General features: G+C 42.9%; 1 protein-coding gene across 7 annotated transcripts in view; it reads left to right on the top strand.

Annotated features, from left to right (window-relative positions):
* KSR1 (kinase suppressor of ras 1) overlaps positions 1-26,042 on the top strand; it is a 1,687,803-nt gene that overhangs the window by 1,005,593 nt on the left and 656,168 nt on the right. For 6 of the 7 annotated variants that reach the window (XM_044054644.1, XM_044054643.1, XM_044054646.1 and 3 more), the window contains exon 5: positions 14,676-14,851. The exons of the other annotated variant lie outside the window; for it this stretch is intronic. In XM_044054644.1, coding sequence (XP_043910579.1) covers positions 14,676-14,851 — 176 coding nt within the window. The remainder of the gene's footprint in view (positions 1-14,675; positions 14,852-26,042) is intronic. 7 annotated transcript variants of the gene reach the window in all.

The following is a 26,042-nucleotide window of genomic DNA, read 5'->3' on the forward strand; positions in this document are numbered from 1 at the left end:
TTAAACTATCTCCAACAGGAAGAACTCCTGCCCCCCACCAACATTGCTTCTGTCCCTCCCATTGTATTAACACTGCACTTCTAACTTTAATAGATACTGTCAATAAAGCCAGAGCTGACAGCAAACTATTCTCCTCCTTATTTCTAGAATTGTCTAAAGCCTTCAACACAGTTTGTCACAGCAAACTTCTACTTCATATTTCCTCACTTGGTCTATACCAGCCCTCCCTTCTATGGTTCAAAAGCTACTTGTCCAATAGAAATCAGTAAAATGGCACACTGCCCTCTGTCCATATATCTCAGTCACAACTGGTGTACCACAAAGCTCTGTCCTCAGTCCCCTCCTCTTTAACATTCTCACCAACACATCCACACAACAGGCTTCTTAATACAGTACTCAGGCAACCTGGCACTTCAGAAAATTACTCAGAACTCTTTAACAGCCACTGAAACATGGTCTTGTAATTCATAACTCATGCACCCCCCCCCCCCACCTAAAAAAAAAAAACTTATTTTTTCACCATATCTTTCTGTCATGAAAAACAAAATTTTAAATCCTCTCTCTTACTAATACAACAGTTGAAGTCACTTCTCATAGCAAATTAATATGGATTATAGTAGATTATCTTGAATCTGACCTACATATACAAAATTGCATTAAAAAACTCAACAAAACCTAAGGATGCTTTACAGAGCCAAAAACATTCTCATTAATGCATGTAAAAACTGCACTTGCCACTACTTACCTTCTCCCCTCACTTCTCTATGGCACTTCCATTCCTACATACCTGCAAGCATCACAAAAAGCAAAACTTGAACAATGCTATAATAAATTGGCTAATATGCAGCAAGTACCCCTTTCATAACCCACTGCTGTGTGGCACTAAAAAGTCTAAATTACTCCATCAACTAACACACACACAGCTTCTCACCACTTTTACAATTATCCAGCAACCATCTGCTTGTCCAGCACTAAATACCATTCTGCACAATCATTTTTCCACTCAGTCATTATGATCCAATGATGAAAAGCTCCTCTCTGTCCACAGACCTATCTGATCTGCCGGGCCTGGTCTGTACTTGTACCGTATTGCTAAGGCCTGGAAATCCATACCTTGGTCCATAAGGTCAATGTCCTACCTCCACTCCTTTAAAACCATTTTGAAAGACTTTCTAGTCAAATTTTGGCTCTGTTTTTGCTCAACCACAGGATAAACGATATCTAAACATACCCTGTATCTCTTTACTCTCTTTTCTTTACTCACTTTCTTATTCAATCAGTTTCTCTCCCCTGACTTTCTAAGTATGCCATAACTCTATTTTTCTCCCACTTCATATTGCAGTTCTTGTTTGTATTATACTAACTTGCCTTTCATTTCTCTAAACTGACTAAAATGTCTCTAAATATTAAATCATTGTCATAAGTTGATTCTATTCTTAACCAGTGATCTGAAGTTGTTGTCTTCATTTGATCTTCAACCCCCGGGTCTCAGCTGTATACTCCAGCCTTGGAGCCTAACGCTAAGCTCCTCCTCCTCTCCTACCCATAATGCTCCACTCTCCCTCTATCAGTCTGATCTCATTTGCCCCTCGCTTGAACAGCTGCAAGGTGTATCGCTGAGCTCCATCTAGGGTTGCCACCTTTTCAAATGGCCAAAGTGGGACATTTTCAGTACAAACATCAGATTTTACAGGCCGACACATATCCACGGTCAGTACAAAGGATAGAACTTAACTTTTTTGCCTAAATAAAAGCTTATTCTTGTAGCATTTTAGTTGCTTATTCTGTTTCTTATAACATTTAGGTATTTTAGATACAGAATAAGTGTTTTATGCAACTATTACATAAAATACAGGAAATAATTTTGTCCTAAAATCTCAGGACATTTGCCATTTTTTAAATTTTTTGTCAGGACACAACTGCCCAAAGAGGGACTGTGACTCGCAAAGTGGGACAGGTGGTAACCCTAGCTCCATCCAGGGTATCTAAGTGCTTTTTCAGTGCTGAAAGTGTGTTAATTTTGGATATTTTCCTGTTCTTTGCTTTCCTTATCCTTAGTAAAAAGATATATATGTATATAGAAAAGTTTTTAGTTAGCTGGAAGTTTACAGGGCTGGTAGCGTAGGTCTTATCTCGCTACTTCATTCTTCCTTTTCCTACTATGGCTGATTCTAAGCCAGCAAGCATTAGAAAATGCACAGAATGTGGGCATAAGCTTCCTCCCTCCTATGGCCACACTCTGTGTGTAGTCTGCTTAGGGGTGGTCCATCTAGATACCTCCTGTTTTATCTGCATGGGCTTTAACCGCCATGCGCTGATAGGAGGACTAAATCAATCCTCAGGGATCTTATCCCTTTCTCTGCCCACCCCCCACTATGGAATCCGCTTCCAGGGCTCAAACTCCCACCAAGAAAGTGACCAAGAAGGGTAAAGATCAGGACAAGTGGAAGTGGTCTCCCAACAAAGCCTGTGCCCCCGCAGGAGAGAACCGCCTGTGAAAGCCCGCCTTTCTGCTTCAGCCTCTCCTCAGCTCTGATCCCCTTGCTTCTCCCTAGAGCCTGCGGGTCCCTTACCCATATCCCCTATTCTGTTGTCGCCCAGGCACCATTCCAGGCCGGGGTTGATAGCCTCTTCTGCTAGGTCCTCCCGTAGCCTCTCAGAGTTTTAGGTGGACAGGCTCATGAGGAAATTTCTGAAGGAGCAGATTCAGATGGGAGTTTTACCTGCTGTGGTTCCCCCTGGACTCGGAGGCACTCAACCAGTTTTTCTGCCTCTCTCTCCTTTTCTGATCCATCAATCGGTGTCAGAGCTCTCAGTTTGAGGATCCCGAGTTTCGAGACATTGGCAGGTACTTGTACCTTGATGCCGATGGTCACCTTGAGCAGTTCGGCTCAAGTGTCTTCAGGCCCGACTCAGAGTCTTGTTCGCCCTCGGAGTTCAAAATAGTAGAGAGGGTTCTCTCGACACCTATGAGATCCTCGATTCTCCCCCCTTCGGACCTGACCCCTCTCCCTGCTGAATTGATGGTGCCGGATCCTTCGACTCTGTCCACCGTTGGACAGCCTGTTCCAGGAAGCTTACAGGTGGCTCCCTTGCAGGAGCACCCTTCGTCTTCCAACACCTCCCCAGAGCATCCCCCTGAGGAGGTGCACAAGAAGCATATGTGCAAGAGGGGGCACTTGGACTCCCCACCAGAATTCATTACCGAAGACACTGATTTGGATGAAGGGGAGGATTCCCCCAGATCCCCACCTGAGGATGTCTCCTTTGGAGACATCATGGAGATCGTGCAACAGAAAGGTGGGTGGTCCATTCACAAACCTAACTCTAATGAGTCTGTGTTCCTGGAAGCTTTTAGAACAGGGCCATCTACATCCTGAGTTTCCCCCCTGCTTGACTTGATTTCTAGCAGGGCATGAAAGGAACCAGACACGGTAGAGCCTATACCTAAGCATCCGGATAAGATTCTTAGTGCACCTGCAGATAGGCTCCACTGGACTAAGGGCATCCCAATTGATGCTTTGGTGGTGGCAGCTGCCACTAAGAAAGAGCTGGCCCAGCAGAGCTCTTCAGTTCACTGTCTGGACAGGGAGTCTAGAGCAATGGACTGGTTTGGTAAGTGGGTCTGTTCTTCCACAACCTTTTCCCTGTGCATGTTGAATTACTTGGCATATGTAGTCAGGCTACAGAGAGACCTTGTGAAGGAAATCTCTGAGTCCATGTCTGAAGAGGACAAGAAGGTGTTCTCCTCCAGAATGACCACCCTTCATGCTATTTCCAACATGTCCATGAGATTACTCTCATATGCTGCAGAGGGTACCTCAAGGATGGCCGGTTTGGGTGTAGCCATTATGCACCATGTCTGGATGAGGCTGTGTGAATTCTCGGAACCCTTCAGGGGATCTTTTATCAATGCGCCCTTTGATGGGTCATCCTTTTTTGGACCAGTGGTCAGGGACACTCTCTCCCCCAGTGCAAGAAAGATGGAAAGACCCTGTCTACCATCAGAGTACACTTTTCTACCCCACAATGTCCCTTTTGTAGGAACCAGCGGCAGTAAAAAGCTGTGCTTCTGGAAGTCTTGGGGGGGCTTTCCAAGACTCACAGGGAGACTTTTCCTGCAGAGGCCAAGGGGGAAATGAGTCCAATGGCAGGTGCCACCACTGCGGCAGAGGGCGTCCAAGAAATCAAGGGTCACGAGATTAGTTTTCTGTCTGGCCCTTTTAGCAGCCCTGAAGGGTTGCCCGCCTGCTGTATTGTGGAGGCAGTCAGAGAACGTCTCTCACTTCACCCAACAGCCTGGGAATTCATCACTATCAATCAATGGGTGATAAAGATAATACCCATAGGTTACACCATTCCATTTTTTCACTCCCCAAAACCTTCCAAAATCCTCCCCAGTGTGCCACCCCATCAAAGGGAGGTGGCAGCTCCAGAGATCTTAAAGTTGCTGGAGAAAAGAGTCATTCAGTCTGTCCCTCAAGACCAATTCCGATCAGGCATCTATTCCAGATTCTTTTTGGTGACAAAGAAAAAGGTGGACCTCAGACCAATTCTGGATCTTACCTCTCTAAACAAGTCACTTGCCAAAACAAAGTTCTGAATGGTCACGATTCAGTCCATTCTGCCCTTCTTGCAGAAGGACGATTGGATGTGCTCTGTAGACCTTCAGGATGTGTATTACCACATCAAGATGGACATGCACTCCAGAAGGTTCCTCCACTTCTGACTGGGAGCCAATCACTTCCAATTCAGTGTGCTCCCCTTTGGACTCACCACAGCCCCCAGGGTGTTTACCAAAGTGACTGCAATAGTTGTAGTTCACCTGAGACTGCTCAGATTCTGTGTGTTTCCTTGTCTGGATGATTGGCTCCTCTCTGCCCCCACCAAGCATTGACTCCTACAAACCAGGTATTGTCTACTTCACTTTCCTGCAACCTGGGGCATAACCATAAATCTATCCAAATCCAAATTTGATCCGGTTCAGGTCATCGATTTTAAAGGAGCTCGCCTGGACACAATTCAGTGCTTGACCTTTCTAACCCCAAGTAGAGTTCAGTCTCTTCAATCGCATGTCAGGCAAATTCTCACCTATCATCTTCCCCCACCTTTCTTGTACTCAGAGCATTGAGGTCGATGGCAGCGACCATATCTCTTCTTCCCCTTACATGCCTTCATATGAGAGTACTTCAGTGGACCTTGGCAGTGCAATGGTCCCTTCTCAAGCTGCCCATGGACTATCCCGTCAAACTTTTGCAAGTATGCAAGGAGTCTCTTCTATGGTGGTTTCGCTCTCAGGATCTCAGGGCATCCCTTTCTTCCCCTCTATTCTTAAGGCCACGGTGACCATGGATGCCTCCCACCCATTTTAATACTTTGGAGCTTTTCTCCCTGACCCTCCAGTGTAAATGGGCACTAACCCAGTGGAACTTTCCTGTTAATAAAGTGTCAGTAAATAAATGTTTGTTGCAGTGGGATATGCTTAAAACTGTAGCTGTTCTTCCTGCTTCTTCTGCTTTAGAGGATGTTTTTTTCACTGTTTATCGCTTACCTGATATTCAACATCCTGTCTTTAGTAAGTATGGCAGTTTATATAGGGTCCTTAGACTCACAAATATTTAGGTTCATAGGTGTTTACTAGGTTAACATGTTAGCATTTCTTTGTTTGGCTTCCTCATTAGAGGAACATTAGAACAGAACATTATTAGGACATATTGGGGAGTGTTAACAGTGAACTCTGATATTAAAAACATAATTCCTGAGGAGCCTAAGTTTATTAGAAAAGGAGACATGAATCTCAAGGAGATGTTTGAGAAAGTGGAGTTGAAGAACCTTAATCAGAATAACAAGAGAATGGGAACATATAGATGTGGGTTCTGTAATCAATGTGCCTACATGGCAGACAAAGAAGAGATTTGCTTGAAAGCCAGGGGTACAATATTAAAAGCTTCCAGTCATTACAATTGTAATAGCAGAGGGGTAGTTTACTTGGTTACATGTGAAGCATGTTCTAGCTTCTACATTGGCAAGACGGAGAGGACTTTGAGGAAATGAGAATACTAACATTCATATGATATTGCACATGAGAAAGAAACCAATGCTTTGTCCAAGCACCATATAAATTGTATGAACGCTAAGTTTTACATTTTTTGTTGTAGAACAAATTATGCAGGATCCCAGGGATGGAAGCTAGATTAGAATTTAGGGAGTTATTCTGGCAAATCAAACTGAATGCAGCTAAAACCCCTGGTTTGAATGAACACATTAGTATCAACAGTGCTCTTAAGTTAAGGGCTTCTAAATTGTAGTGTATTTTTAATGAACAACACTTTTAGTTGTTAATATTATGTATTAATTCAGTGATTTTTTTTTATGTGGTTTGGGCAGTTCAAATTGAGTTTGCTTTGGGTTGTATTTTACCCTAACTTTATTGGGGATGTTTAACACACCAACACTGCTGGGTTAATGTTTTAATTAATCAAAAGGGTGGGGTTTTTGAAAGTTGGGATTGGCTGTTTTACTATATAAAGGATGTTGTTACAATATGTTATTTGTTCTGAGGAAGCCTGGGAGTGTTCCGGGTGAAAGCACTTAACGTGGTTATTTTATGCTTGTTATTACAATAAATTATTCTGCTTTTACTGCTTGAAGCCTCATTTTCTTGTTTTCGTGGTGTTCTACTACTTGGAACCTCTTTGATAAAGGCTTTTATTTAAGGTGTATTCTGGTACAGAAAGGGAATCATCCTGGGGGTCTCTACTAGATTTTTTCTTTCTAAATACCTTCAAACATTTCTACTTCTGCTCACCCTTCTAGCTTTGATGGTAAAGCTAGTTTTAAAAGATGCCTGTCCATCTCATTACTATTGGTGAACAGTTCAGACATTTAAGAATTTTGGCTTCCTCTATCAGTTTTTTGTATTATCCTTTGGATTTTCATAGCACCAAGGATTTTCATAAAGTGCCTAGCTGCAGTCATTGCTTATTGCTGACTTAAATGCATTCACATATTTCCATACTGGACTATTGTTCTTATCATTGTAGACTGTTTCTAGCTGTCAAGAAGAGCCTTTAGCAAATGTTCTCAATTTTTCTAGTCAGTCTGGGTTTTGAAATTAACTTTCCAAAGTCTTTCATCCCTTGTCATGCAATTGAATCCTGGGATGTCTGTTTGATTTTGCCCTGGAAAGAGAGTTTATTTCTCCCAAAAAAGTAGGGATGTTTCTTCAGTCCTTCCTGAGTTTCTTTTGTTAATCTCACTTGTCTGTTAAGGAGTTTTTCAGAATTTTTGGGATATTTTGGAAATAATTAACTTGCTCTGCTTAAACTGGCTCCTTATTGAAATGTCAGCACTTGTAACACAGAGTGGCAGTGCATAAAAAAAAGCCAAAAATGCAGGAAAAGAGCACATTTTGAACATCGCTCTTCTCCTTTAAACATTTTGTTTACAGGAGGCTAGCCCCCAGAACCTATGTATACCAACTCCAAGATCGCTGTAACTTGGAGAAAATGGAAAGTTCTGAGAAAAGGCCATCTCTGACTTCCTCATACAGTTACCATTTGAAACAGTTCATCAGGCTGGTTTGAGATTCTTAATATGGAAATCAGTATTGTTGACTGCTCTATGGTGAGTCAACCATATCTCGTTTTCTATAAAGAAAGTGTTTACTTGTGAACAAATCCTTCGCTTTTGCTTAAAGTTGTATCTAAGTTTACTTTAAGCCAAGCTATCCATCTCTCTGCCTTCTTTCCAGAACCTAAAACGAAGGGAGAAATGATTCTTCATGCTGTGGGTGTCCACAGACAGTTTAGATACTATCTTGACAGAACTAAAACCTTCAGAAATTATGATTATTCATTTCTTATGAAGGTAAGAAAAAGGGACAACCAGTGTCAAAGCAGACAGTTTCCAAATGGCTGGCCCATGCTTTTGTTTTGTTGATTCTGCCATAACAAGTAAATTCTAGGCAAGGTCAAGGTACATTCTGCTTGGGTCTTTGCTTCTTCACTGGCTTTTTGGAAAGGGATGGACTGTAGAAGTTTCTACTCCTGGACTCTTGTAGTTTCTTTTCCCAAACATTATAAGCTATGATATGGTATGATAAGTTTACTGCAGCAGTGATCTAATGATGAACAGTGCAACTCTTTAAGTAAATTTATCATAATGATAGATGTTCGATTAGATCAGTGCTGCTGTAGCCACTCCTTTCATCTCCCTTATTTTTGTATGATTTTTATTGCCAAGGTAAGGACATTGGTACTCTTCCAGGGCTCTAGTCTCCCTCTTTCAGTTGAACTGTTTCTTACTGAAACTGGTACACCTTGTTTGCTGTAGCATAGACAAGATCCAGGCCTGCTGAATTTAGCTTTGTTTGTATGCTTGTTGTTTGTTTGCTTGTTATTTCCCTGGAACACTAATTCCACCTAAAACGCGGCTTTTCAGTGCTTCATTGGATCCCTAGTGATATCTGCATTGCTTACTGTACTTATTTCCTTGTTTCACTTGAAAGAAAGTTACTGTTTGTCGTTTTTGCATTTAAGCTACCTGTAACACATTGCACTTAAGTTACCTGGCACTTGCTCACTAAGCAATTATATAAGTCAGCACTAAAAAATTAAAAGCACTACACCCTCACAAACTCCCCTTGAGTACCTTGTTCCCCATTGGCACTTGTTTTCAATTATAAAGGAATTCCCAATACTATTCTAGCATGTCCAAAGGTCAGTTGTCAATCTCCTCTCTGGTCCAGCTGGTGAATCTGGGAATCTTGAGGCAATGTTACAACTGCCTCATGTACACAGACAACCCTCTCCTCCTCCCAACAAATTCCAACACATGTGAGAGATGCAACCATATAGCCAAACTGGAGGCTAAGCTCTCTCAATTCAGTACTGGCATAACCAGTCAGGAGGAGAAGGAAACCACACTCACTACAATTCCAGTCTCACATAGACTTACCACGACAGCAAACCAAACACATAATCACACAAAAACATACTCGGAGGCTATAAATAAAGATCTGCCTAAGCAGCAGAGACCTCCAAAGCAGACACCCAAGCAACCGCTACCCCAAAACAAAACACGTGCAACACATATCTCACAAAGCCAGTGTGCCGAACAGTCACAGCCCTTAAGGCTAAACAACACACCTGATACACTTGTAATAGGTGACTCTATCATCAGGAACACTGACGTCCCTCTCACCAGGCTGAACAAGGAGAAGGTCATGATGAGCAGCCTGTCGGCCGCTAGGATCCGCCACAACACAAGCACTCAGGTCACTCCAAGACAAGTACAAATATGACTCAGTCATTATCCATGCTGGTGTGAATGACCTGAGACGTACCTCCCTGGACTACATGAAAAGAGACATAGAGGAGCTCTCTGAGCATGTAGCCCAGGCCAGTATGACCCTGACCTTGAGTAACATCTTACCCTCACCAAGAATTATGCCACAATATGAAGACAAGATGATCAATTTCAACAATTGGCTTAAGTATTGGTGTCATTCAAAGGGGATCCAATGCCTGTCAGCCTGGGATGATATGCTCGACAAGCCACGATGCTTCGCTAAGAACGGCTTGCACCTGTCACCCCTGGGCTTTCGGATATTGGCAAATGCTCTTGCTACCCCCATAGTGCCTTTTTTAGGCAAGGCTCAAAAGACAAACCCACCTCCATAGGTATCACAAGGGATAAGAAACTAAGAGTAATGCTACTCAACGCCAGAAGTCTAAACCTCAAGATGCACGCACTCAAAACTCTCCTTAGCATGGAGAACATCGATATCTGTGCAGTAACAGAAACCTGGTTCAGGGCTCCCGAGAACACCCCAGCACTACCAGGTTGTACCTCATACCATGCTTTTCGTCCCCAAAACTTGGACCGAACTACAAAAGGAGGGGGAGTATCAATATTCATCAAGGATACCCACACCTCCAGGTTGGTGGCACAGCACGAAGCATCAGAGACTATCCATGTGCAACTAACAGTGGGTAAAACTGCCTTCCAGTTTATAGCCTGCTACAGACCACCCTCCCAAACCCAGGAACCCCACTCAGTCTTCCTGAGAACACTGGAAAATATGAAGGTCTCTCCAAACACCATTATATTGGGTGACTTCAACTACCCAAACATAGACTGGGAGCATTACTCTAGCTCCAACACCCTAGCCCAAAGGTTCCTAGAATTCATAAACTCAAATGCTATGGAACAACTTGTTACCACTCCCACAAGAGGGGAAAACATACTGGACCTGATCATCACCAACATGGGGACTCTATGCTCCAGACCAGAAGTGTATCCCTCACTGGTAAGATCAGACCATAAACTAATCCAACTGGATATTCACATCCCAACCCCACCCCCTGCCCAGAAAACCACAGTGAAAAACTTCTCTAAATCAAATTTCACACTCCTCAAAACCGAGTTGGAATCCTTCAAAGCTCCCGGGCCTGTAGAAAATACGGCCCAGACCGCAGAATCCTTTATAAATGCATTCTACGAACACCTTCAGGAATGCATGGATCAGGCAATCCCAAATAAAACCAAGACCCAATCCTCCAAAGGCAGACGTCCTGTCTGGTGGACCCCAGCCATAAACAAACTTTACAATAAAAAGAGGAAGCTACTACACGATAGAGCAAAATCTCAAAAAGGGAAGGCATCTCTGATCAGTATTAGCAAAACACTACGGGCACTCATAAAATTATCTAAGGCCAGCTTCGAGAGAAAAATTGCACAGGACACTAAGGATAATCACAAGGTTTTCTTTAGTTACGTTAGGAACCTGGGTGGGAATTCCCAGATGTGCTCAGAATTAGTCCAAAATGACAAAAAATACATCGAACCCACAGACATTGCCAACATCCTAGCTGACAGGTTCAGCACAAACTTCTCCCCCCCTCCCCACCAAAAGGGCAAATATCTATTCCAGCAGAGTGCTGCCCCCTGACATCTCAGATGCTCAGGTAAGAGCCGCCCTCTCCAAAGCAAAAAACACAGCATCAATGGGACCAGACGGTGTCCCGGGCTGCATCCTACATGAACTCCAAGAAGAGCTAAACCCAACATAAAACTACTGTTAAATCTCAGCCTTACTACAGTATATGTACCCAAAGAGTGGCGTACAGCAACAGTGGTCCCTCTCCACAAAGGTGTTGCCTCGACGGACCCTGGAAACTATCGCCCCATAAGCCTGACTAGCTTGGTCTGCAAAGCTATGGAAAGGATCATCATGGACCTCATAAATAAAGATATTGGGGACCTACAGACACTGGATCCTACCCAGTTCGGCTTTGTTAAGGGCAGATCCTGCCTCTTAAACCTGGTAGACTTCTTTGAAACCGTCACCAAGGCCATTGACGAAGGGAAGGTGGTCCACGCAGCCTACCTGGACCTCGCAAAAGCCTTCGATACAATACCCCACTCGGGCATTATAGATAAGCTCACCAGCTTAAATATAAACCCCTATGTCACTAGATGGGTTGCAAACTGGCTCAAGGACAGAACCCACATGGTTAGAATTGCTGGAGCCATGTCAGACTTCAAACCAGTTACAAGTAGCGTCCCACAAGGTTCAGTCCTGGGACCTCTCTTGTTCGGTATATATTTCTCGGAGGTACAGGCCAACACGGAAGGACTGTGGCTGACCAAGTTCGCAGATGACTGCAAACTGGGCGCCATAATCAACTCTCCAGCTGACACAAGCATCCTCCAAAAGGGCCTCATAGAAACAGACAACTGGTGCCAGAGCCATGGCCTCAAGATAAACGCCAAAAAGTGTATAGTCACCCCCTTTAGCAAAAACAAAGTGCCCACAAATTACCACATAGGTGGTAATCCATTAAGTACAGAAGAATTAATTGGGGACCCAAGTTGATAGCATTCTCTCATTTGACAACCACGTGGCCAAAGTGGTTAGAAAAACATTTTATATAGCCCACCTAATCATGAAGGGATTCACATCTAGATCAGGGGAAGTCATCGTGCCTCTTTACTCATCCCTCATCAGGCCCATAATCGAGTACAATGCCCCTTTTGGGATGTACCTTACCAAACACCTGCAGCAACTGGAAAGACCCCAAAAGTACCTCATCAAGAGGATCAAAGGGCTCAAACAGATGCCATATGCTGCCCGGTTAAAGAAACTCCAGCTTTACTCAGTTGCATACTGCCTGCTCAGAGGCGATCTGTGCCTGACGTATAAAGCCATGTCTAACCCGGAATTAAGGGACATGCTGCACCTCAAAAAATCCAAATCCCATCGAGCTACGCGCTCGAGAGACTTGAACCTCAGCTCTGAAATAAATAGGACATGCTGGAGGGACAGATTCATAACCCAGAGGCTCCCTTCACTCTGGAATAAAATCCCAGTCCTGGTTAGGCAGAGTCCCTCATTGACTCTCTTCAAGAGGAATCTTGATGAGTGGATGGGAGATCGTAGGTTTACCTCGGGTATCACTTCTGTGTCACTGTTAGACAGAGGCACAGTATACTAACCTCGAAAAAGGGCATAGCAAAATTAATTTAAAATGGGTGGCAAAAGCCAAACATACTCTGGCTAGGCTTATAAATGCCCTAGGGCAGATAGCCTAGTATGAACCTATGAAAGCTCTGAAGAGCTTGGCACCCAGACCACTGATTTTCTCCTGCCTAGCTTGAGCTGTCAGCGATCCGGGTGCATGGACTAGGCAGGATATAGCTCATATAGCTAAGGCTACTGCAGCAGCGATATATATTCAAGCATCTACAGTTGTGGTAAGTTTACTTTCACAGCTGTACCTTCCTCGTCATCACTGTCAGATACAGCCATTTACCAAGTCCTTCAGCCTTAGTACTGCCATCTTATTGGTTGTAGAAGTACAATATAAACACCATCCATTGAAAGCTAGGTATTTTATTTATTTATTTACTCTCTTGCAATTACTCAGGTAAGATCCATTATGTACAACCGGCTATTTTCAAAAGTAACTGGATGGTGAAACAGTTTGCTTAGTCATGCGTTATGCAGATGGGAATTGTAGAAGTCAAACCAAAATTATGTCAAAGTTCTACGCTTCTGTTAACTGCTGAGGTGTATTGCCAGCATTTACAATAGACGTATCTTAGTACAGAAAAAGGTGCCCACTGTTGTAATTATTACATTGTATTCCTTTCTCTGTCGGAAGGAGTTGAACATTTTCTGAAATTAAGTAAAACATGCTGTTTCTGGTAATACATGCTGCACATTTCTGAAGAAATCCAATTGATGTGTGTAGTCATGCAGCTCCAATACTTTGTGGCATGTTAGTGCCCTCTGCTGACCAGTGTGTTAGTAGCATGATTGATATGTAGATGTAGAGTTTTAGTGGACTTTTTCCTTGTCTTCCCTTCAGTTTGTCCTGCTTGTGATGGGTTTGCATGTCATTTAGTTATGCTGTGAAACAAACCTCACAGTTTTGATGTTAATGTATTTATCGGCACAATATAGAATATTAATTCCCAGGAGAACAAGATGAAGTGGAAATGGTTTGATCGAATGGTTAGCCACCATGAACTCAGCAGATTATGCCAACTGACGAGATTTAGATTGACAGTACCGAGTTTCAGTAGCACAGGATATTGGGATACATGTTCAGGTATGGGCATTTACCTGAAAGTAGTCTCAGGGCAGGGGTTGCAGACTGCTGTTTACACTACTGGTCTTGGAGGGCCTGTGACATAAAGTTGCTCTGCAGGATGAGTGCTACAGTGCATTGCTTTTATGTCCCTGTGGATGCAGTGCATCGTGACTATAAATGTGACAGGTAGTTACAGTAGCTCAGTACTGAGTGCACTGTAGTGGCAGCATCTGGCATTTATAAATCAAAGAGATGAGCTATGAGCGACCTCTTTATATTCTGGGTTTGATCCTGTAATACTTCAACTGTATATTGTATGACTTGATAAGTCATTTAAATATGCAGTGTGCCTAAGTTACCCCTAAAACACTAATGTGTGTCATATATACTTTATTTGGATGCTGAAATTATGAACTAATAAGTCAACAAAAAAAACAGAAACTCATGAACTACATCTCTGCCTTCAATTTGTCTTTGGCGTTATTAGCTTTAAAAGGCATCTGTTTGAAAACTGGAATTGTTAAAACGGTTTATGTGTTAAATATTGACCTTGTTCTCTACGAAACACATTCACAGCTGATTTTATTTATTTTTTTGTTCTGGCAGGGAGTTTGCAGTTATGAGTAAATCTTCGTGCCCCCCTTCCCAGAGGTGCAACAGCCTTGGAGGCGATTATAAGAATCACAGTTACAGCTCCCTGCACAGGGGGTAAAAGCTGCCAAAAAATTAAAAGTGAGAGAAAAAGGAAAAGTTAATTTACTTTAGGTAGAATTCAGTTTCTGTTCCTTTCAGTTCAAATGAAGCATCATTCATTTAAAACAGTTTCAGAACACCAGTTCAGATCCGTCAAAGTCAAAGACATCCCAGATAATGAAGAGCTAATAACAAGAAATATGTGTATTAAAAATAAGTGAACTGTGCCAGCATGACATGTTTATGTGTATATGATAGTGTTTGCAAAATGTGGAGAATATAAAATATGTCTAAATAGTTTTATGTAATGTTATAAACTGCTTTAATGTAAAATAATTGGGTGTTTTAAAAATATAAATTTTTTGTTTTTGTCTTTTACAGGTCTGGTAAGAAACATAAGATTTTAGCCAATCTCTCCATCACTGGCAGTGGAAAAATCTGTGAAAATATTCCTACTTGGCCTCCATTTAACAGGCCTGTCTTTCCTCCTTCGCAAGGAAGTTCTCATTTTCTCTCCACAGCCCCCTCTACAGTTGAATACTGCGTCTTACAACAAAGTTGGTATTTATGCATGAAACTGAGGTTGAATGCATGCATTTGGCCTGGATTGCACTTTTTCTCCCACTATCAGCTCTGAGCAGTGATATACCTGCTATGTTTTAGTTGCTGTAATGCCCATTGCCTTTCAAGTTCCTACTCCAAAGGTTTATGTTCCTGTTCTCTACCGTTACAGTGTCTGTTAATTAATCAGCATTATATATTTCCCCCAGTCATCCCAGTGTTGGTAGTTACATGCTGATGAGTAGTGAACTCTGTACAAGTGAAAGGACAAGCACGAATGAGTCTTGTGCCTGTCTGCATAGAGGGGTATTTTGCTAAAAGCTAGAATTATGTCATTTTACTTTGTTTTCATGCTGCTTGAGTGTTATCTTTAACTTTTGTGTGCTGCAAACTGCATGATGCTTTATGCTGCTGCTTGCAAGAGCTTCACGTATTGGCAAGGTTGAATAAATGTAAGTCGTCCTCTGGCAAGGAGACGTCACCTTGCAACAATCTGTGTGTGCAGAATTTCAACTAATATGTGATAGAACCACATACACATATTGTTAGTCACCAAGATTCAGGGAGTGTGCAAAGTTTGTTGTATATGGACAGTGTCTTGTTGGTAAATTGTAGACCATCCTTTTTCTTTTTTATTCCTTTTCTGCTGCCAAACATTGTGCATTAATCAACTCAGTCCTTGCAGGTACATTGTCATTTACTTATTTTCTTTAGTTTTTTTCCCCTCAGAACAAAGAAGAATCATTTGCATTAGGACTCTTATTTCTGTTTTTCTGTACTACTGGACTCCAGTTTTAATCCTCTGTTCACTGACAGGGTGTTTTTTTTCCTTTGAAGTGGTTCTTAAATTTCATATTTCATAGTGGTGCTGCTGGTAGTGGGTACCAGAGTCAAGGTTGTCCTTCTGTGTTCCTGGCCATCACCCTATTTTTTATCTTTGGGTAGTGTTTTCTCTAGAATAAGTCTAGATACTAGATTCATTTTTGGAACTGTTACTTGGCCTTCTGTACATATCTTTACTAAGCAACATTTGTGGAGCATGACATGCTTATGTGTATATGATAGTGGTTACAAAATGTGGAGAATATAAAGATGTAAATATGTCTAAATAGTTTTAAAGTTATGCCTTTAAGTAATATTATAAACTACTTTAATGTAAAAATAGCAAGATGTTCATGTTTCACTGTTGCAGTCATCACACTTGGGTTATCCTGCTAGGGGTAGCCTTCAGTCGGCCCGAATACCAGAGGCTTAGTATTTCTGCATCGGTTGCTGTCGCTCTAGGACTGACGTCAGGTTATCAGTGGTATAAAAACAGGCAGTCAACACCATTACATCAGTCTTTCTTGCCGGGGAGTCCGAAGCAAAAGCAGTTCACACGAGTGCTGGTCGGCTGCTACTGGAGTTTTCATTTCCTAATTTGAAGTTGAAGTCTTCTAACGCTAAGTACCCCATTGGGGATCCTTTTTTCTTGCTCTAACCGCTGTCAGAAAAAGTTAACAATTGTCTCGGCTGTGGAAAGCAAATACCACACCGAGATTTTTATTCTTACTGTGTCACTTGTTTAGGCCCAGACCACGACATCCCTCGCTGTTGGTTTTGTGCTTTGTTCAGCGCCAGAACTATACATCATCAGGCCCTTATCGTAGCTATATACTTTCGCTCTCAATCTCCATATTCTGAAATGGCTTCAGTAAGCCATCCGACTACCGATCTTCCGAAAAAAAATGAGGATAAAGAGACAAGACCGCACAGGTCCAAAACTGCCGACGATGCTTCCGTTAAGCTAGTCTCCAGTTCACCAGTACTCAGTGAGGTGCTTTTGCAGCCCCTGATGCCCCCTTCTATGGATTCGCAGGCTGCTACCGAGACACGTTTGGAGTCCGGTATGCTGCAAGACTCTTTTTTTGACTACGGAACCTGTGGATGACTCTACCTTGGATGGGTCCGGAGCCGCTGTGCATGCACTGACTTCCGAGGAAGTTCTTTGCACTACCAATATTCAAAACAAACCGACGACTTCTTTCACGTCTTCAGTTCTTTCTAAAACTACCGAGTTTCTAAGGCCCAGGGTACAAACTACGCCTAAAAAAATGATGACCAAGCTCAAGCACCTGCTTCCATGCCTCAGTCTCATATGCTTAAAATGGCAGAAGACCTTATCATGCTGATTAGGGGAAGTCAGCCTACCCCTGCTAAAAGAAAAAGAGACTTGTCCCCAGCAGCTTTATCCGACCAAGAGTCCGATGACTCTGAGGTTTCTGGTTATGAAGACATGCCCTTATCTGCTTATGAGGATTCAGATGCAGAGGAATCCATTCTTTCTGCCTCTCCTGCAGAGGATTTTTCTTTTGATGAAACCTTACATACCTTGAGAGAGCATTTCCAGTGAGAATGCCAGGGTTATCATCAGTCCAAAAAGATACTCAGGGAATTTTTAGGTTTACCACAGCAGAGACCCTTAGCTATTCCTCCTGTGCTGGATGTTGTGGATGATGTTTTCATGGAATCCAGTTTAACTCCTGATACTCTACCTCCTGCTCCAAACCTGACAGGTATTACAGAGTCCCTAACTCACACAAATTTCTTTTCAAAAATCCTACTGCTGCCTCAGAGGTCATCTCCCAAGGACCTAAAGGAATAAAAGCAACCACATCTAAGAATCCCACCCCTTCGGACAGGGATTCCTGACCTTTAGACAGATGGGGTAAAAAAGTATACACCTCTGCAACTCTTGCAATTAGAGCATTAGATTGTCAGTTCCACATGCTGAAATACCAGCAACATACAATGGAACTTATTAAACAAAAATTATCTACCTTCCCAGACTGTGCAGAAAATAAAGAATTACAGGAGCGTATGCATTCTGCAAGCCAAGTTTCTAAGAATACCCTGCAATGTGGGTTTGACGCCCTAGAAGCATCTTGCAGGGCAGCAGTCACAGGTTCTGTAATTAGAAGGCATGCTTGGCTTAAGGAACAGACCTTGTCAGACCATGTCAAATCAAAACTATTGGACGCACCATTGAACAAAGACAATTTGTCTGGCACCAAAGCAGAGGATGTTTTAAAAAAGATAGAAGAGAAAGCTAAGTCTATGCAGACAGTTAAAGACTTTCTGCAAGTCCAGCCTCCGAGATTCAGTAGGCATTGCCCCTCAAAACATTGGTCCTTACCAGCCCCCTCAAGGCTGCCTCAGACTAGACCTAGAGGAAGCAGACCCCCCCCCCCCCCAAACAGCAGTCCCAGGGAATGCAGAGATCTCAGGAATGGAGTACCTCCACTTCTAAAACAGGGAGTGCAAAGCCACCCCCTTATGGAAAGAATTCACAATGACTTTTCCAATCCACCTCTTACCTCTGCCCACCTGCTTGTACCCCTAGGAGGAAAACTTGCCTTCCTTGCAAAAAAACTGGGCCTCCATCACCAACGATCAATGGGTCATCAACATAGTGTCCCAGGGGTACAACTTTTATTTCCACACACTGCCAACCTCAAAAGGGTTCCCAGGTCTTCCTCCAAACCAGTGGGCAGAGGCACAAAACCAAGTTCATTCCCTGCTCTCCATGAGGGCGATTCAGCCTTTTCCTGCAGACCAGATAGGCCAAGGTTTCTATTCCAGACTTTTCCTGGTACCCAGAAAAGAGGGCACCTGGCACCCAATCTTAGATCTATCCATTCTAAACACCTTCCTAGTGGTACCAAAATTCAAAATGCTCACCCTCTAGCAGCTTCTTCCTATGCTGTCCAAAGATGCCTGGTTAGCCATCCTAGACCTAAAAGAGGCCTATTTGCACATCCCAGTCAGAGTCTCTTGCAGGAAATGTCTACGTTTCAGAGCAGGATTTATGCATTATTAGTTCTCTGCACTTCCCTTTGGCTTATCCACTGCTCCCAGAGTTTTCACAAAATGCCTGGCTCCAGCCATTGCTTTTTGCAAACAAAGAAATATTCAGATTTACCCCTACTTGGACGACTGCCTGATTCAGGCAAACAGTCAGGAAAAGCTGTTGTAGCACCTGTCTTTTGTAAAGGACCTACTGACCTCAGTGGGGTACACTATAAACGAAAAGAAATCCAAACTAGTCCCCACTCAGAAAATTGTATTCCTGGGAGCAAGCCTGGACACAGCATCCCAGATGGCATTCCTTACTACAGAAAAACAAGCCTATCTGACAGGCTACTTCTCTCAACTGGCCACCAGAACCCAGTTATCTGCAAGGAAAATCCTGCAAGCTCTAGGGTTCATGGCCTCCTGCATTGTACTAATTCCATATGCCAGGCTGCATATGAGGAAACTTCAGTGGTACTTAAAGAGCCTTTGGTGTCAACACTGTCAGGACCTGGAAACTATTATACCTTTGATACCCTGTCTAAGGAAATATTTTCTTTGATGGGCAGCAGCATGCAACCACAACAAGGAACTTTCCTTTTCACAACCTCACACCACTCAGACCCTAACCACAGATGCATCAGACTATACCTGGGGTGCACACCTGGACAGCAGGTGCATTCAGGGCCACTGGAACCCAAATCAAATTCATCTGCACATCAGCCAAAAAGAGATGCTAGCTGTTCAGCATGCTCTGACAGCATTCAGACCCCTACTCTCTCCAGTGCCTCTACTAATCAATACAGACAACACCACAGTTATGGGGTACATCAACAAGCAGGGGGGATACCCACTCTTTTCCACTCTGCAGGTTAGCCATAACCCTTTGGAACATGGCCTCAGCCATGCATATTCACCTGCTAGCACAATTCCTGCCAGGCAACCAAAACTCTCTGGCAGACAACTTAAGCAGAAATCTTCTAGACCCACGAGTGGCAGTTAAACCACAACACCTTCAGCCTCATAACCCGGAAATGGTGTACCCCGAAGGTGGACCTGTTTGCCTCCCACAACAACCACCAGCTCAGCAAATTCTGCACCAGGGAACCTCACAACAAGGCCTGGAAAGTGGATGCCCTATCCTTCCAATGGGTAAACCTCTCGATCTATACATTTCCTCCTCTAGCTCTTCTTACAAGGGTATTACTCAAAATAAGGGAGGAAAGACCAAGGGCAATCCTGATTGCCCCAGACTGGCCACACCAGCACTGGTACATACTACTGCGCAGTCTGTCACCATTGCCTCCATGGCACCTCCCTAGATTCCAACTCTCCTGACTCAGCAGGAGGGAGAGTTCTTGCATCCACAATTGCAGACCCTGAACCTGGCAGCCTGGCTTATTCCTTGACCTCTCCTCCAGTGGCCAGCCTAAGCAGCCAGGTCTTGGACATTATACGTGAAGCTAGATGACCCAGCACTAGAAAATCCTATGCTGACAAGTGGAAAAGGTATTGTTCTTGGATCCAGGCTAAAGGAGCTGAACCAGCACAGCCCTCCTTACCTCTCATCCTGGATTACCTAGCAGACCTATTTCACAGAGGCCTATCCGTTTCTTCTATTAAAATCCATGCCTCTGCCATCTCTGCTCATTACAGCACAGAGCCACCTCTCTTTTCACACCCACTCATCAAGCAGTTCCAGAGAGGGGCTAACAACTTAAAGCCACCCAGAAGAGCCCCTACCCCTGCTTGGGACCTTAACTTTGTGTTGGAAAAGCCCACGCTACCCTCCTTTGAACCTGCAGCTTCAGCAGAGTTAAAATTCCTCTCTTGGAAAACAGCCTTGCTTCTGGCCATGACTTCAGCTGGAAGAGTGTCTGAGCTACAAGCACTCATGGTTGTGGAACCCTTCATCATTTTTCATGCTGACAGGGTCTCCCACAGGACTAACTCTACTTTCATGCCTAAAGTGGTGTCCAGTGTGGCTCTCAACCAATCTATTCATTTTCCCACCTTTTTCCCTAAACCTCAAAATAAGGGGGAAAGGATTTTGCACTCTTTAGATGTGCACAGACAGCTGAGATTCTTCCTGGATAGTACTAAGCCCTTTAGGAAATCTGACCAGTTACTAGTCAGCTTTGCACCAGGGGCAGAGGGCAAGGCCATATCAAAACAAACCATTTCCAAATGGATAGCACACTGTATCCATTTCTGTTACAAACACCCCTACAGGGGGTAAGAACACATTCCACTAGGGCAACTTCTGCTTCTGCAGCCTTTCTCAGAGGGGTCCCTACCAGGGGGTAAGAACACATTCCACTAGGGCAACTTCTGCCTCTGCAGCCTTTCTCAGAGGGGTCCCTACCAGGGACATCTTGGAAGCTGCAACATGGAGTTGTGTTCATACCTTCACCAAGCATTATCACCTGCCTATCTTTTCCAAATCCAGGGCAGGCTTTGCAACCGCAGTCCTGCAGGGCATACTAGCCATCCCCAACTCTTCTTGACTGCCTCTACCCATTCTTCAGCTTTGGGAATCAACCCAAGTGTGATGACTGCAACAGTGAAACATGAAGAACATAGTACAGTTGTGTACACTTACCATAAATGTAGATGTTCGAGTGTATTCACTGTTGCAGTCCTGGTTTCCCACCCTCCATCCCCCTTATCTCTCTCTCTCTCTCTTTCTCTTCCTCCCTCTTAACAGGGCTATTTGGTATTTACTTTCTACTGGTGGTGTTATTCCACCATAACCTAGCTCCCTATTTGGGGGCTCCTGACATTTGGGGCAAGAAAAACTGATGTAATGGTGTTGGCTGCCTGTTTTTATACCACTGACAACCTGATGTCAGTAACAGACGCAGAAATACTAAGCCTCTGGTATTCGGGCCGACTGAAAGCTACTCCTGGCAGGATAACCCAAGTGTGATGACTGCACCAGTGAATACACTTGAACATCTACATTTATGGTAAGTGTACACAACTGTACTTTAGATGTTAGTTCTGTGCCAGGTCCATCCTTCATGGGTTTTTGGACAGTCCCTCTGTGGCTTCCTCCTTCCATTCTATCCAGTAGCTTTTGTACCCTCCCATTTGTAAAGAATATTGCAACAATGATAAGGGAGGACATACTACATAATATAGTTGTGTAAGATCTTACCAAAACAGTAGATGTCCTACTACTCACTGTTGCAGCATTCTGTCCCTCTCTCCTCTTCCCTGTTATTTTTTGTTGCCTTCCTTCTGGCTAAGGGGCCTTTCTTGTTTTCCTTCCCTATCTTTTTCTTCTTCCCTTTCTGGATGCAGATGTTCTGTTGCTCTAGTTCTTCTGGGCTAGTTCAGTTCTGAGGATTAGACACTGGTATGTCACATATGTACCTATGACTTGGACATACATCACCTGAAAGGTGAAACGTCTTTGGTATGCTGGCCAGATGCTTGGCTATCCACAGCAGGATATATCAGTTGTAAAGAATACTGGAACTGTGAGAAACAGGACATCTACTTTTATGATAAGATGTTGCACAAATGTTCTTTGCTATGGCCTTTCTTACTACTCCATTAAGGTTCATTGGCCATTTCAACATATCTGCCTCTTGGATCATGAATCCAGTTCTTTCAATGAGATCTCATGGCAAAATATTTTTGAAAGGGTTTTTGCATAAGAGGCCTCCAAGAAAGCTGGTGGCCCTTACTTGGGATTGTAAGTTTGTAATAGAGAAGCTAACACTCCATTTCAACTAGCTAACCTGGCTGGCTTGAGGCTCTGAACATGAAACATAGTTTTACTGATTGCTCTGAACTCTGCAAGAAGGATATCGGAGTTTAAAGCCAAACCTTGACTTACGTGGATAGACTGAAAGGCCTGTCACTGTACTTTGTATCAAATAGGCTTCTGAGGCAACTTGTGCCTGGCCTACAGGGCAGTCTCAGATCCGGCCCTGATTGAAATGCTACACATCTGCAAGTCAAATGGTACAAGAGTCACTCACCCTTGGGATGTTAACCTAGCCTATGACATTAACAGAACATACTGGAGAGATAGATATTTTCCCAGAGATTGCCACTACTCTGGAACAAACGTCCAGTTCACGTGAAGCAGAGCTCCTCACTGACCCTATTCAAGCACAGCCTAGAAAAATGGATGGGAGACCGCAAATTCACTCTGGGAGTGGCACCCGTGTCCCTTATGGGCAAGGATAGTCAGTGTTGATCATAGACTCATCCTGTGAATTATGTCCATTTAACGAGGACAATTTGGGCAACTCGGGATTAATATCAATGACTCTGTGTTAATTACGTCCATCTAACCAAGGACAATTGGGGCAACTCAGGAATTAGCATGGCTCTGCTTGTAACGGCTCTAGGACCAAAAGCTTAGTAACCTCCTATGTACCTATGAAAGCTCTTATGATTGCACAGAGACAGGGTTTCTTTGAGAAATAATCATTCTTTTATGTCTAAAGTGGTATCTTAGTATACTTTAAGCCTACCTAACTATCCTTCTCCCCATTTTCTTTCCTGAACCGAAAAATCAGGTAGAAAAGCTACTCCATACCTTGGATGTCCACATACAACACAGGTACTATCTTGGCAGAACTAAATCTTTCAGAGTTTCAGCTCAATTGTTCATTTCTTATGAAAGTAAGGAGAAGGGACAGCCTCTCTCAAAACAGACTATTTCCAAATGGTTGTCTAAGGCTATCACTTTTTGTTATACTCATCTCAAAACTGTTCAGGCAGGGTCAAGACGCACTCTACCAGGGCCTTGGCTTCATCTTTGGCTTTTTGGAAAGGGTTGGATTCTAGACATATTCTAGCAGCAGTAACTTGTTCCTCTATAGATACATTTACAAGGCATTCTAATCTTGATTCCTTCTCTAGTTCTAGATGAAGATTTGCTAGGACCATTTTCCAGGAGTTCCTGGACCCTTCCCCTTACATCTCCCAAATACAGTAAGCTAAGGTAGTCTACCCATATAACTAAGGTTACTACATCAGTGCACAATAAGCTTACCAAAACAATTGATGTTCAAAGGATCACTGCTGCAATAGCCATTCCCTCCCTCCACTCTTGTTTTTTTGGTGTGTTGTTTATGCTAGGGTGTGAATAATTATTTTTTGTTGTTCCTAGCATTGGCCTTTTAGGGTTCAGCCTCTCTCTCTGTTGGCATGAAAACTCTGAAGTACTTGGCACTCAAACCTGTCTTGATAATCAGTTCAGCCCCAACTGACTGATGGTTTGGGTGCATGGAAGGTTGTCCTGAAGCTTTGGAAGATGGATGGATATAACACCATGTAGCTAAGGCTACTGCAGCAGTAAACATTCAAACATCCACTGTTCTGGTAAGTTTACTTACACAACTGCACTGTCTAGCTGGTCTTACATTTTTTCCTAAACTTTGGTCCACAGAGTTGTAAAGATAATGCTGGCACTTCCTGTTGTGAAGTCTGGCATGTTTTACCATTAAGATGCTAGCTGATATGATCGGGACATAGTCTTGAGCAGTATGGCTAACAGGACTGAGTAATGTGGTCACTTAGATGTGTGCTTTGATATGCAAGTAAATTAAATTAGAAAACTACATCAAAATACAGCTTCCTTATTCTTATGCTTCTCATAATTAATATTGGCTTGTTTCTTTGGATCAGGGATTTATATTTTGTCCTGAATACTTTATTCTTGTAGATCCTGTTGATGCTTTACATAATTACTGGCAGCACTTACTTTTATGAAGCTGTTTTACCGCTTTAGTTTGAGTCATTGTTATGCAGACTATAAGGGATACTTTTTAGATTAATTTATTTCCTTTGTTTCTGAATGCTTCTTGACTGTTTTGAAATAACTGAATTGATATTGGCTGCATTTGATAATTCCTGAAGCATCAGTAGATGTTCATCACAGACATTGTTGCTGCAGACATGTATGAGATGAATAGATTTAAGCCATGGATGGACTTGTACATACTGAAGCCATATTGCGTGCCCCTCCACAAAGTAGTACAGGTCACACCACAGCATCCCACAGTACCACTGTGAGCACAGCTGCCATCATCCGGTTGATGAACAGGCTTTTTAGTTGCAACATATTTACTGTTGGTTGCCTGACATAGACTGGATTTTGGTTATACTGCTGCATCATAACAAGTCTCTGTACCACAGTCAACAAACTTCACCTATAATGCAGCATTGTGTCATGCTTCTCTGTTGCATCATGGTAACCAGAATCATAGTGGGGCTTGCATACAGTTGCCAGCATATTAAGCACCAAGACTTTTTGTCACATCACTGTAGCCAGTTCCACAGAGTTCATTTTACAGAAATGACAGTATTCAGTTCTTAGAAGCTCTTGTGCCATAGTATGACACCTGGTCCTGCTAGGTCTATTCATATCCGTACCAGCATCAATTCTCTGCAGTCAGACAAGTTAAACCACCACTATGTATTTTCACTGTCTCTGCTAATACATTGAGTAGAATTGAGAAACAGCATTTCTGGTAAGGAAAACAGGTCTTGGGTTCTTTGTGAGAATTCTTCAGAAAGGACTGTTTTGTGAATAATTCTGATGTTGCTTACCTTACCCACTCTGTTCCTTTTTCCATTCTGTTCCGTATGTGTTCTTAAACTGTGTGGCTCTTGCTCATCTGTTGAATTCATTAAACTTCAGTTACCTTCCCACTAGCTGTAGACTGCAATGCCTACAACTTAACCAACTTTTCCAGTATATATTTCTTCCACTAACCTCACACTAAACACCTTAGGTTCATTGTTATCTGCCCCAGTATCCATTCTCTGCAGTCAGACAACTTAAACCAGCGCTGTGTATTTCACTCTACCCACCTTTTCCAGTATAGTTTTAAAAACGTCTCAGCGGTACAAGTACCTAGTATTGTTCTACAAATTAGCTGTAATCAGTTAAAGCACAACACACTTATCTGTGTAAAAATAAACTTTATTACAAAACTTTCCAGTGCAGTTGGCCTGTAACAATGGTAAATCATGGTTTGAATAGCAAAAATCATGTATCTCAGCTGTGTTTTTATACAGGATTGCCTTTGCTTTAGATTAGATATGACGGTACACATGACTGTCAACCTCTTAGTGCAAGAAATCTGAACAGAGACTAAAATAATGGGGGGACAAAGGCCCAAAATTAAGGACAATTTTTAAATATTACTCTTATAAACTTAAAGTTGCTGTAGTAAAAGGGTTTTTTGTTAGCATGCACATTCTGAAGGATATGAACTCTGAAAGTTAACTGTATGTCATTATTTAGTGACCTCAATCCTCAGTGATTTGCCAGAAAACCACAAATTTTGAGTAACAGACCAAAAATATTAGGCAAATATATGGACA

Source organism: Protopterus annectens, chromosome 13.part0 (genome assembly GCF_019279795.1).
Source record: "Protopterus annectens isolate FY-2018-M chromosome 13.part0, PAN1.0, whole genome shotgun sequence".
In the NCBI taxonomy this organism is placed as follows: Eukaryota; Metazoa; Chordata; order Ceratodontiformes; family Protopteridae; genus Protopterus; species Protopterus annectens.